The following is a 14,480-nucleotide window of genomic DNA, read 5'->3' on the forward strand; positions in this document are numbered from 1 at the left end:
TTAAGTTGTAGAGATTGGCATAAAATTTTGCGAATTCATTTGAAATCTCTTGAGGATGGGAAATTTTGGAGTTTCCTACAAGAGATTTGATTCTGTTTATTTTACTTTGAATTCTGCTATTTTTAATTTTGTTGGCCATTTATTTTGTGGGCTTGTTTAGAGAGGTATAGTAATTGAATTTGGATGATCTCACTGCGGCTTCATAGGGGGCCTGAATTAGATTCCTAAGGTCAATTCTGAGTTTTGATAGGTCCGATTGATGTTGTGGTGATGGAGAGGGCAAACTAATTATAACGTTCTCTATTTTCCGAATTGATTTTTGGATATTGGAAATTTTTAGGTTATTTTCCTTTTTGGTCTTAGAGGAAATCTCTATTAGGATACCTCTTACCACCGCCTTGTGAGCACACCAATTTGTTAGCGGACTGGTGTCTTCTGGCTTGTTCTCATTAAAATAGTTGTTGATAGCGTTTTGTAAGGTAACTTTATGTATGGGGTTATTGACAATGTTGGCGTTATATCTCCAAAGTTTGGTATTTCTTAGCGGAGGACCTAGAAAAATTTTTCCATTAACCGGTGCATGTTTGGACATTGTTCTGTGGCCAATAGAGACATCTTCAAATCTGGTAAGAGAAAAAACATCAGAAATGATGAGGTCGATTCGCAATGCGGATTGGTGGGTATTGGAGACATTGAAAATTCTAGTGAAGAAGAATTTAGGCATCTATAAGTGTCGAACAGCTCATTTTTATCAAGCCAAGTGTTTAGGTTATCAGTAATGGGTCTAGATAGTGAGGATGAGTCTATCGTGCTGTCTGGGGTGAGGATAAAATCGCCCAGTAGAAACAGATCTCCTCTCCTCACAGATGGTACATTTTTCATCAACTTATTGAGAAACGTATGTTGGCCTTGATTGGGTGCGTACAAATTGACTAGTGTGCAGACCTGATTATTCAATTTGCAAACTAATATGTGGAACCTACCCTCCTCGTCACCATGTTCCTCTAAGGCCTCGAAGGGGATAGATCCATTAATCAGCGTTATAACCCCTGCTTTCTTGCTAGAGTTGCAAGACTCATAAATATGAGGATACTTGCTGTGTTGAAAGTATGGGTGGCTGTCTCTGAGGAACTTCGACTCTTGAACACATGCAATGTCAACACGTGCATTTATCAACTCTCTCCAAAAAGTGTGTCTTTTCTTAGAGCTGTTTAAGCCTCTAACATTGTAAGATAAGAATTTAAGACTCATATCTGAGGAATGACAGAGACAGACCACTGATATGAGGAGGGAGCTGGTAAATGGTTTAGTTTGGAAGCTAACAAAGCAACTAGAACAATTAATGAAAAGAAATAACTATCAAATGTTATTTCAACTTTTGCTTCAAATTATATATAACGGAACAATTTAAACTGTAAAACTGTTCAAGTAGTTCAAAGCAAAGAAACTACCTCTATAGTATCGGGGGTAATTCCGTGAACTGAAATAGGAGGGTAAACCTCCATTATAAGAGACTACAGGCCTGAGTACCTATGGAAAAAAAGGTTAATAAGCAGGCAGTCTGTGTATGATTAGATCAGTTATTATGCCTGGAATGACTATTGCTACTTGAATCCAAGAAATCGGCTCCTTCCTCTGGAGTGAAGATGGGGATCGTTCTCCCTCTATAGTTCACCAACAATTTGATGGGAAAACCCCATTTATAGGGTATGTCCTTGTCCCGAAGGGCTGCAGTTATATTATGAAAGTACCGACATAGTTCCAGCGTTTCCTTGGATAGATCCGGGAAAACTTTTGAGATCTTTGTATGGGTCAGCGAAGGATTTGTTGGTCTTGAGATAATTTAGGATCCTTTCCTTAGTTTGACAGAAATGGACTCTAAGAATTGTGTCTCTTGGAAGTTCCTGAGAAATTTTTGGCGGGCGAGGGAGCCTGTGTGTTCTGTCTATTATCAAGTCCGATTCGGATAGGTCAGGGATGGCTAGCTTGAAAATTTCTTGGATATGACTTGTAAGATTTTCTTGGAGGATGTTTCGGGGATCCCCCGGATTTTAATATTATTCCTCCGTCCTCTATCCTCTAGGTCGGCCATTTTGACTCTCAGTTTTTGTACGTCGGCTGATAAGTATTGAATGTCGACTGAGGACTCCTTCGACTTTTGTTCAAGTTTGCACAGTCTTTCTTCATGATTGGCTAGTTGCCTGTCGATGGTCTCACAATATTTTTTAAAGTTATTATCCATTTTTTGGCTTAATAGCTCAAAATTTTTGTTCATAGAATTAAACAGTTTACTGAGCATGTCTTGGCTGGGGTCTTGAGGGCTAGCAGATTGATGAGATGGTGGATGGTCAGGTCCTGGATCCAGAGCAGATTTTTCAGGTCTAAATTTGGTTTTAGCGGGAGTTGGATTAGGTGATGTGTCGCTTGACACTCCTTCGGAGTCTGAGATCTCCTCTTGATTTGAGCAAGATTCGGCCCGAGCTCCTGGAGTTCTCCTTTTTTAGTTGTAGGAGGTATCCATAGTTTCCGCTGAATAATATGTTGATATCTGTTTCGAATTAGGGGTATTGAATTGAGAAGACAGATTTGTTCTTCTAGTTTGACCTGAGGTAAAAGGAAGGTCCCTTGTAGGACACCTGGATCTCAATGGACTTGAGGTTTTGTCTTGTGGACTAGTTTGATGCCTGTTCCAGGAGGAAATTTCCATCTTTCATTGATTTTGTGACTTGGGAAGAGATGGAGTAGAGAGTTTACCTTTGGACTTGGAATTGCTCATAGTGGTAATAAAATTGCGTTGACATGGAGAAGCAGAAATATAAAAGATTTGCGGCGTCGCAGTAGCGATCTCAAATGGAGTTGCACAGAAATTGTAATGTGGTAAAGACTCCACGGGGATTTTTAGTGCGATACCAAAGGATTGCGATGAGGAAGGAAGACTTAGTAAAGTCTTGTTTGAGGACTCTCGGTTCCACTGCGTCTCATTAGGGAACTTGCGAACGGAGTCAGGGTCTAGTGGAGACCAAATAGGGATGCTTGCGTCTCCAGCAGTAAGAGAGATCGCAGGGGGGAACACGGAACCTCGCAAAGGTAGGTCGCAGCTGCGTCCCGATTATGGAGCTTGCAGAAGGTCACAACTGCGACCCGATTTACAGAGCTATGTGGCAAAAGAGGGCCTCTCTGCTTACCAGTTAGTCCCATTCTGTGTCCGCAGTCCTGATGTGTCTGCGGGATGCTGATGGTGTGTGGTCTGGACCAAGAGGGCCTGTATTCTCGGCTCCGGTCAGAGTTGTGATGAGGCTGACAGCTCTGGAAATTAAGTCGGTCGCTACCAGCTACTTTAGCCCCTGGCTTTGCGGCCTAGCAGCAGATTTAGGCCTCAATCCTCTTTGGTGCCCCGGAAGATCAGAGGTCGATTTTTACCGGGCCTGAAGTGATCTCTTGGGTGTCAGAAGAGTGTTATGCACAGATTTAATGCTGATTGGCCTGTTTTAGCCGCTGTGGAAGTCAGATTAGGGAGGTATACTCTCCAGAGCTCAAAACCTACATCCACCTCATGTGGGATCTAGGTCACGCCCCCCACTGGCCACTTTTCATCTGGTGATGCAATCACCTGATTTAGCAGCATTGCTGCTCTGTAGACCTGTAATGTAGTGCCTTCTTGAACCATTGTATATCTATATATACAGTGGCAGTGTGGACAGGTGTCAAGTCCTGCTGGAGAATGAAATTTCCATCTCCAAAAAGCTTGTCGGCATAGGGAAGCATGAAGTGCTGTAGAATTTCCTGCGCTGACTTTGGTCTTGTTAAAACACAGTGGACCTACACCAGTAGATGACATGGCTCCCCAAACCATCACTGATTCGAAACAGAACTGAAATAAATTAACTTTTTGAGGATATTCTAATTTTGTGAGACGCACCTGTATGTAGCACTGCCATGCACTTGTAGGCTTTTTAACACATTGTTTAGTACAATATTTAATCTGTGGCAAGTACATTTTCATTCCACTTTCCGCTGGCCTTTAGCTTCTATGAGCTGCTGCCCTGCTGTTATTACACTTTCATAATAATTTCTCAGCTCCGCTGCCTGGCCATGTGTCAAAGAAATGAGTTATGCTTTATTAAGTGAGAGAGATTATCACTTGTTTTATGAATTGGATCCAGGGATCGGGGTTCCCATGTACTAAATTCAGATTTTCGGATGCCTTTAAAAGACAGAAAAGTCTTCGAATAAGTCGCTGGCTGATTCATACGTCAAAACAACTGAACATGTGAAACGTGTGGGAGCAGCGCTCTGTATGATAGCACAGCGCAGTAAATTGTGACTTTTTAATAATAATAATAATAATAATAATAATCTTTATTTTTATATAGCGCTAACATATTCCGCAGCGCTTTACAGTTTGCACACATTTTCATCACTGTCCCCGATGGGGCTCACAATCTAAATTCCCTATCAGTATGTCTTTGGAGTGTGGGAGGAAACCGGAGTGCCCGGAGGAAACCCACGCAAACACGGGGAGAACATACAAACTCCTTGCAGATGTTGTCCTTGGTGGGATTCGAACCCAGGACCCAGCTAACCACTGAGCCACCGTGACGTACTTCTAGTGATGCACGGTCATAACTTATGACCATCTGTCCGAGATGTTAACACTGTTATTAAGAAACGATGACCCTGCCTGCTGGATGGAGTAAAATCCTTACCAGTGATTGTACTAGTAGAAATGACTGTTGGATTGTTCTCTTGGGTCCTAAATTGAAATAGAGTTTCAGACTGTTGTGTAATTGTAGTGGTGCTATTTATCGTACTTAGAGCTATTGTGTAAAAGAGTTTATAATTTTCCCGAAATGCATCAAGATCATGTGCATCCATGCACCACTCCACAGATCTTACTCTAGTCATGGACTGGAATAAGATAAGATTTCTGAAGTAAGGCATACCGCTGCTTTATAATAAATTGGATGAGCTATAGTGTAATACCCTCATCCCACCTAAGCTATGCCCATTTTGGCAGAGCTAGGAGAAACTGGCTTGAAAACACTAAAAGTCACAGAATTTTTGTTCATCTATGAGTTGTGCAAAATTTAGCAACTTTTCAAAGCACAGTATGCCAGATTTCTGCCAAAATTGCTTTGATGAATCTGGGCGCCTTAATCAACTTTAGACCCTTTATACTCTTTAGTTTGTCCTGAAATGATGAGGTAACTGGCCACACTGCTTCGTGAACCCGCTAATTAGTCAAGCAGTCAATTTTTTTTCAGCCTGTGAAAATGGAGGGCCTATGTAAAAAAAAAAAAAACTCAAATTCTTAAATAGTTAAAAAAAAAAAAAAAATTCTTGGATCAGCAAAAAAAAGCTACAAGTCTAAACTTGAATCACATCTTGATGGCTTTGTAGTAAGTTCATTCTACACGTGTAGAGAGGCGAACGTAAAATTGTTGAATGCCCTCATACGTCTGGATCTAACTGTTTTTATACATGGCTACTTTTATTTGTTTTACATAAATGTGCACTTTTTGCTGGACTCGGCCATGCCAGTCACATCGGCTGCACAGTCAGGCGTGGACTGGCCCACCAGAGAACAGGAGAATCCTCCGGTGGGCCACCACATTCTTATACGAGCATTACTTGTTACAATATACTTGTATCACTACGTACAGACAATGGCAGCATCTTATTCATTTACCTATCAACCCAGTTCATTGGATGTAGCTGGAAAGTGAGGGACTGGAGTTGGTTACTGGTGGGCCCTTGGCACCCCAGTCCGACAATATAGACCGGACCTGGAAAAAGTGCAGCCCATGGGCCACATCCAGCCCTCTGGCTGTCTCAGTCTGGCCCGCAGACTGAGACTGCCGTGGGGCTGGAAATCAGAGGTCCACGGGCCGCACGGTGCCCACCCGCTCGCTGTTTCCATGTACGGCTGTGCGCTGCACCGCTGACTCCTTTGGTGGAGGAGAGGACTCTGGCCATTTCATTGCATCAGCTGTGTACTCCAGAGAGTCAGCGCACCAGAGGCACAGAGAGAAGCAGAGTGCTGGGGAACAGGACCGAGTTGAGTATGTGGTTGTTTTTTTGTTTTTTTTTCTCATGTGTATGGGCTGTTTGGGTGCTGCACATGTGGGGGGGGGTGACATGATGCTGCACATGGGGAATGACATGGTGCTGCACATGGGTGATATGGTGCTGCACATAAAGAGTGACATGATGCTGCATTTGGGGGTGACATGGTGCTGCATATGGGGGTGACAGGCGGCACATGGTGCTGCATATGGAGGTGACATGCTGCACATGGGGAGCCTATGGGGTGACATGCTACAGAGGCTATGGGGGCGACATGAGTGTATATAGGGAGGCTGTGTGGGGTTCATGCAGTGTATATAGGGAGGCTTGTTGGGGCTCATGCAGTGTACATTGGGAGGCTGTGTGGGGCTCATTCAATGTATATAGGGAGGCTGTGTTTGGCTCATGCAGTGTATATAGGGAGACTGGGGCTCATGCAATATATGGGGAGGCTGTGTTGGGCTCATGCAGTGTATATGGGGAGGCTGTGTGGGGCTCATGCAATATATGGGGAGACTGTGGGGCTCATGCAGTATATATAGGGGGAGACTGTGGGGCTCATGCAGTATATATAGGGGGAAACTATGGGGCTCATGCCATATATGGAGACGACAGTGTGGGGCTCATACCGTAAGTGGGGAGGCTGTGTGGGGCTCAAGCAGTGTATATAGAGAGGCTGTTTGGGACTCATGCAGTATATATAGGGAGTCTGTGGGGCTCATGCCATATATAGAGAGGGAGTGTGGGGCTCATGCTGTAAATGGGGAGGCTGTGTGGGACTCATGCAGTATATATGGGAAGGCTGTGTGGGGCTCATGCAGTGTATGTAGGGAGGCTATGTGGGGCTCATGCAGTGTATATAGGGAGGCTGTGGGGATCATGCAATATATGGGGAGACTGTGGGGTTCATGCAGTATACTTAGGGGGAGATTGTGGGGCTCATGCCGTATATGGGGAGGCTGTGTGGGGCTCATGCGGTATATATGGGAAGGCTATGTGGGGCTTATGCAATTTATATAGGGAGTCTGTGGGGCACATGCCATATATGGAGAGGCTGTGTGGGGCTCATGCCGCATATGGGGGAGGCTGTGTGGGGCTCATGCCGCATATGGGGGAGGCTGTGCGGGGCTCATGCCGCATATGGGGGAGGCTGTGCGGGGCTCATGCCGCATATGGAGGAGGCTGTGTGGGGCTTATGCGGCAGATAAGGGGCTGTTGAGGGGCTCATACAGTATTCAGAAGGGGCTGAGCTCAGGTTCAAACGATATATAGGGGGATGTCAGCATATTTATTTCTGCTCAATATTAAGTGATACAATTAATATTAATAAAATTATCAATAATAGTTATAATATATTGATATTAATATTGAGCAGAATTAATTTTGGCCTATTGGTTTGGCCCTCCACAACAGTCACGGTCTCTCATGTGGCCCCTCGGGAAAATTAATTGCAAACCCCTGCTGTAGACGGTGCTCCCTTTGTTCTAGAAATGGTGCCCAAGTAGAGAAGAAATGCAAATATTTTATGTTATAGCATATTGACCAGATATATCTATATAATGTTTAGAGCCCCGTCAGGCGACTTGAAATTGTTTGACAGATTGTATCACACTACTTGTTTTTCAGTAGTTACATCCTTGTCCATTTACTATAACTGTTAGCAGCGCTCTAATAAAGCTGTGTCTTCTTATTGCTGTGTTTAATAGTCCTCCAGCCGCACTGACTCATTTCCAGTGTTTCCTTTTGCACCTTTTAAAATTTTATTCCCGGATTAGCGATAATTTATTATTCCGTTGACTTGTGGTCATGCCACAAATGGTTTCTTTTATTGCACGTTTTACATGTTTGTGTGTTTCCCGTTGTTTGTTTGTAGCGGGGACGCCAGAAGACAAGATGCGGTTGTTTCTGATCTATTACATCACGTCTGCACAGCCGCCATCTGAGGTACCAATAACTGCTTTATTTTGATCATTAAATACAAAAATTTCATTGGTTTTGTGAATGAAATGTAATAAGGTGCTTAGGTATCCGAAGTCAAGAAAATGTTGCTGCAGAGGGAAATATTACAAGGTTTTAATTCATCTTCTGAATGTGTTCCTCTGTCTTCTCAAAAGGCTCAGTGAGCTTAAAGGGGTTTTCCAGCAAAATTAAAATTTTACAAGTGGCTTGCTATATTAAAAAATAACAAATGAAGTTATACTCTCCTACCGGCATAGATCCAGCACAGGGCACTCCGATATCTGCGTTTACACTGGAAGGAAGTCATCACTGTTCAAAGCAGCTGTAGTACTGTAGGGACGTGTGATTGGCTGCCATAATCAGGTGACTTCCGCATCGCGTAATCGAAGATGTGACCAATGACAAGCTGCTGGAGTCATCTGAGCATGGCAGCCCAACCGAAGGGCCGAACACCACTGCAGCCGCTTCTTACGATGTTGACTTCCTTCTGGTGCGGACTACAAAATGCCTGTTGAATGAAACCATTCATTTTACCACATAGATCACTGGAAAATGGGAAAACAAATTCCAAGTGCTGTGAAATTGTGAAAACAAATGCAATTCTGACATTGTTTTTTTGGGAATTGTTTGTACGGTGTACATTTTGTGGTAAAAATAACCTTGCGATGTGATTTTCTTCATCAAGACGATTCTGGCGATACCCATCATGTCCAGCTTTTTTTTTTTTTTTTTTTTTTTTAGTAGTGAATAAAAATCAGAAGCTTGCAAAAGAAAATTTTGGGGTTGTCGCCATTTCCCAAGACCCGAAACATTATTTATTTTTGCCAATGGATCTGTGTGATTACTTATTTTTTGCAGGGCGAGATGACATTTTTATTGCTACCATTTAGGGGTAGATGTGACGTTTTGGTCGCTTGTTACTCTTTTTTTTTTTCCGTGGCTACCAAAAAAAACATAATTTTAGCGTTCTTGAATTTTTTCATTGACGGATCGGGTGAATGGTTTTAAAATTTTGATAGATCGGATATTTCTGAAAGCGGCGATACCACGTGTTTTCTCCTTCGTCTCATTGGGGGACATAGGTACTGTGGGTGTATGCTACTGCCGCCTGGAGGCTGACACTAAGTGAACAAAAAAAGGTTAGCTCCTCCTCCGCGACATACACCCGATTGCGAGCGGAACTCAGTTTTTTTGCTTAGTGTCTCTGGAGGCACACATGTCTGTTTTTCTCCAGACTTCTTTTTTCCATGAAGATAAGACAGGGGCGACAGATCCTATTGAAAGGGTCCGATCTCCCCAAACCATCAACGGGCGAGCAAGTGTTTAATATCGTCTCCACGTATCCTTTCCTGCACCGAGGGACATATCTGGGTTTTTTTCCCCAGACTTCTATTTTTGTTTTTTATTTTTATGAAGATAAGACGGGCAACGGATCCTATTGAAAGAGGCGAGCACATGCGAGTGTCCCTCCACATATCCTCTCCCGCGACGTGGGACACGATGCCGGACTTAGCCTTGTTCACCCCTAAGTATTGAAACCATGGGCTTGCACAGAGGCACAAGACTAGTCTGTGCGGCCCCCACTGCTCCACCAACGCTAGACGGCGGTGCTGCAATGTGGCGGACGGTCCCTCTCCTCACCCCCTGAAGGGGTTAGACGGAGTTAGGGTGCCTGCACCGTCTAGAAATTAACCCCATTCCCCCTATACGTGGGTGCTGGATCCGGAGTCAGGTATGGAGGGCTGGGGAGGGTCCTGCGGCAGCGCTCCGGTCCACTGAAGCTCCAGGCGTCTTAGGAAGTATAGGGCAATCCTCCTCCCTCCTTTCGCCAGGTGTGGACGCCGGGTTCCGGCGACAGGGGAGGCCGCGCCCCCCTTCCCGTGGGGTGGGCGGGCCTGCATGCAAAATTTAGCCCTGGGCTAGGGCGGACGCCGAACAAATAGCCCCCGGCGTCATTGCAGGGTAGGCCGCGACCGAGAGAGGAACGTCCCGGCCTGCCCAGAGGAAAGGAACGCAGGGCAACGCAGAGGCAGCGGCAGGAGCATGTGGGGACTCAGGACGGGGTAAGTGTGACCCCAACCCTAGAGGCGCGCTACGGGTGATTAAAGGTGGTTTTTTGTCCTCCTCCCTTCCCCTGAACCCTCATATAAATTAGACCTGGCAGCAATATGTCCGGAAAAGGTAAATCGCACACGTTCCTTTATGCCGCATGTATTTCTTGTGGGGTTAGGTTTCCATGAGCACAGAGGGCTCGCCTGTCTGCGAGGGATCATCCGCCTCACAAGAGCCTCCGGCCTGCAGGGGTCGCAGTCATTCTAGACCTGCGCATAGGAAGAGAACCCACACGGCGTCTCCGGGCCCATCCGGTGCTTCGGCATCCGTGAGTGCAGCGTCTCGTTCACCGTCACCACTTTCCGGGAGCGAGCAGAGTTCAGATTATGACGCAGATGAGCCCCTGGACCTAGATGCGACAGGGTGTCGGGAGATGGTTGACAGTCCCATTGAAGCTGTCAGTCAGACTTTGGGTATCGAGGATGACGTCTCTCTGGCATCAGGTCATAAGGAGTCCTTTAAGAGGGCCAACGACCGCATAGAGTATTTGGCACTCACCCAGAGTTCGAGGACATAGTACAGCGTCACAGGGAGCGGCCGGACAGGCGTTTCTCGGGCCAGAAACGCTAGAAGCAAGGTATCCATTTGCATCGGAGCTCTGTAAGAAATGGGTGGAATCCCCGGTGGTGGAGCCGCCAGTGTCACACTTGGCTTCAAAATCTTTGTTATCGGTACCTAGTGTTTCTTCCATTAAAGACCCCACGGATCGGCTCATAGAGAGTTTGGCCCGCTCGGTGTATGAAGCGTCAGGTTCAGCACTCTCTCCTTCATTCGCAGCAACATGGGTAGCCAAGGCCATGATGTCATGGTCAGAATCATTAAATAAAGTCTTGCAGGATAGGGACCTGCCGACGTAGGTATCAGAGGTAGCGAGTCAGATCGCGATGGCAGGTGATTACCTGATCAATGCTTCCTTAGACACTGCTAATTGCGCGGCAATAGCGGCAGCTAATGCAGTCGCCATTAGGAGGGCTCTATGGTTAAGGATGTGGCGGATCGATTTGATTTAAAAAAATCCTTGACTTCCCTGCCTTATCAAGGTAGCCGCCTATTTGGGGAAAAATTAGACCAACTCATCTCTGATGCTACAGGGGGAAAAAGCAGTTTTCTCCCACAGCAGAAAATCAAGCCGCCGTTTCGTCAGCCTCAGGCGCAGTTTCAGGCTTTTCGTAACCCCGGATGGATGGCAGCGGCCAGTTCCGCCGCTCCAGTTCGCTACAACCAAGACATGGATCGACAGGTCACATATAGAGCTAACCCGCTGGGCAGGATGCGGGCTCGCCAGCCCAGGTCGAGTGGAGCCAGACCCCAAAGATCCTCAGCTAAATGACTCGGGGCAGCCGTTACCCTAAAACGACAGGGTGGGTGGCCGTCTACTTCAGTTCTGCCACGTCTGGGTCGCGGTGGCACGCGACGCATGGGTGGCGGAATTAGTGTCGTCCGGGTACAAGATAGAATTTGTCAAGTTTCCCCCAAAATGATTTTTTCTTTCCCGGCTTCCCAAGGTGGAAGCCCGGGCAGAGACATTGCTGGGAGCCATCAAGGTACTCCAGTGCAACGGAGTCATTATTCCCGTACCAGAGTGCGAGAGGACTCGGGGTTTTTACTCCAATCTGTTCGCGGTCCCCAAAAAGGATGGGACAGTCAGGCCGGTACTGGACCTAAAGCTCCTGAACAGGTTCATCAGGATCAAACATTTTCAAATGGAATCTCTCCGTTTGGTTATAGCGGCCATGGAGCAGGGGGAATACTTGGCCTTGATAGACGTTCAGGATGCCTATCTGCACATCCCTATTTTTCCTCCACATCAGAGGTTCCTACGTTTTGCCAACAATGGCCGGCATTTCCAGTTTGTAGCCCCTTCGGGCTGGCTACCGCCCCCAGGGTGTTCACAAAGGTAATGGCAGTCGTCATGGCCATTCTACACTCTCGGGGCATAGTTGTCTTGCCGTACTTAGACGACCTCTTGGTCAAAGGCCCTTCATTTCGGGCATGCAAAGAGAATGTCAGCATCGCGCTGGGTACCCTATCCCGCCTAGGATGGTTGGTCAACAGGAAGAAATCATCCCTTGTCCCAGCCCAGAAGATTTCTTTCTTAGGAATGATTTTCGACACCTCCCGAGGATTGGTAATTCTCCCTCAGGACAAGGCTCTAGCACTCCGGCAGGGAGTCCGTAAACTGCAGCAGCCAGTCCCTCACACCATTCGGTTCGGGATGAGGGTGCTAGGGAAGATGGTGGCGGCAATGGAAGCAATTCCGTTTGCCCAATTTCATCTTCGTCCCCTGCAGCACGCTCACTTGACAGTCTGGGACAAGAGCCCATTCACGCTCAATCATCGGTGCCCGTTGTCCTCTCAGGTCAGACACTCACTACAGTGGTGGACGAGAAGTTCCTCCCTTCTTCAGGGAAAGCCTTTCCCCCCAGATCAGTGGTTGGTGGTCACAACCGACGCGAGCCTCCTCGGCTGGGGAGCGGTTTTTCCTCACCACACAGCTCAGGGGCAATGGTCACAACAGGAGGCACACCTCCAGATCAACTTGTTGGAGATACGAGCAGTGCGGCTGGCGCTGCAACATTTCCAGCACTTTCTAGCAGGACGTCCTGTCTGGATTCAATCGGACAACGCCACGGAGGTGGCTTATGTGAATCATCAAGGGGCACCCGCAGCAGGGCAACCATGCGCGAAGTAGAACACGTACTTCGCTGGGCCGAGAGGAACCATTCGGTAATTTCAGCAGTCCACATACCGGGCGTGGAAAATAGGGCGGCGGACTTCCTCAGCCGGCAGGGTGTCGTGTCCGGGGAATGGGCTCTGCACCCCGAGGTCTTCCAGCAGATTTGCCAACGGTGGGGAACACCGAATGTGGATCTGATGGCCTCCAGGGTGAACGCCAAGGTGCCCACGTTTGTCGCTCGGTCTCGGGACCCACGAGCGATCGCCGTGGATGCGTTGGTTCTACCATGGAACCAGTTTTGCCTTCCATACTTGTTTCCCCCGCTACCACTACTTCTGAGGGTCATCAAGAAAATCAAAACAGAGGGGGTTCCAGCAATTCTGCTGGCCCCGTCGGGCATGGTACACGGATCTAGTGCGGATCTAGTGCAGCTCCTTGCAGACGTTCCATGGCGTCTGCCAGAACGACCAGACTTACTGTCGCACGGGCCGATCTGCCACCCGAACTCAGGGGCCCTGTGTTTGACGGCATGGCCGTTGAATCTTGGATTCTGACCCAGGCGGGGTTTGGGCGGGAAGTGGTCACTACGATGGTTAGCGCCCGGAAGCCTACCTCGGCAAAGATTTACCATCACACTTGGAAGGTCTTCTTTAGTTGGTGTCGAAATCGCGGGGTTGCTCCACTAATTTTTTCTATCCCCAACACCTTGGCTTTTCTTCAGTCAGGCCTAGACTCTGGGTTGGCCCCGAGCTCCCTTAGGAGACAGATATCGACCTTGTCTGTCCTCTTCCAGCGAAAAATTGCTACTAATATGCAGGTAAAGGCCTTTATCCAGGGGGTCTCACATTTGTTACCCCCCTATAGAGCGCCCCTAGACTCCTGGGACCTTAACCTGGTACTGAGTGTCCTGCAGGAAGCTCCGTTTGAGCCATTACGTTGTCGTACCTTTCCAGGAAGGTGGTATTCTTGGTAGCCATAACTTCCATTAGGCGGGTCTCGTTTTTTTCAAGGATAAAGTGGTTCTAAGGCCAGCTCCCCCCTTTCTGCCGAAGGTCGTGTCCTCATTTCACATTAATGAGGATATCATCTTGCCTTCATTTTGTCCAGCGCTGGTACATCATGTGGAAAAAGCGCTTCACACATTAGACCTAGTGAGAGCACTCAGAATGTATGTGTCGCGGACGGCACCCTTTCGCCAGACGGATACGCTGTTCGTGCTCCCCGAAGGGCGCAGGAAGGGACTCAGCCTCAAAGTCGACCATAGCCAGATGGATCTGTCTAACTATTCAAGAGGCCTACCGTATTAGAGGCACTCAGATTCCTGCTGGGATCGGGGCGCATTCTACTCGGGCAGTGGGTGCCTCTTGGGTTCTTCGGCACCAGGCTTCGATGGAGCAGGTATGCAAGGCAGCGACCTGGTCCAGCCTGCACACATTTTCTAAACATTACAATGTGCATACTCAGGTTTTGGCAGATGCGAGCCTGGGTAGAAGAGTTCTCCAAGCAGCAGTGGCGCACCTTTAGACAAGAGGTGCATGTGGTTTGGATCGGTGAGTCAATCTCCCACCCAGGGACTGCTTTAGGATGTCCCACTGTATCTGTGTCCCCCAATAAGGCGAAGGAGAAACATGGATTTTTGTGAGTACTCACCGTAAAATCCTTTTCT

General features: G+C 47.3%; 1 protein-coding gene across 3 annotated transcripts in view; it reads left to right on the forward strand.

The window, feature by feature from the left end:
• SCFD1 (sec1 family domain containing 1) overlaps positions 1-14,480 on the forward strand; it is a 178,753-nt gene that overhangs the window by 141,285 nt on the left and 22,988 nt on the right. For all 3 annotated transcript variants that reach the window (XM_073577826.1, XM_073577827.1, XM_073577828.1), the window contains one exon: positions 7,940-8,010. In XM_073577826.1, coding sequence (XP_073433927.1) covers positions 7,940-8,010 — 71 coding nt within the window. The remainder of the gene's footprint in view (positions 1-7,939; positions 8,011-14,480) is intronic.

Source organism: Dendrobates tinctorius, unplaced genomic scaffold (genome assembly GCF_039654945.1).
Source record: "Dendrobates tinctorius isolate UK_male_01 unplaced genomic scaffold, ASM3965494v1 ptg000057l, whole genome shotgun sequence".
NCBI classification, from domain to species: Eukaryota; Metazoa; Chordata; class Amphibia; order Anura; family Dendrobatidae; genus Dendrobates; species Dendrobates tinctorius.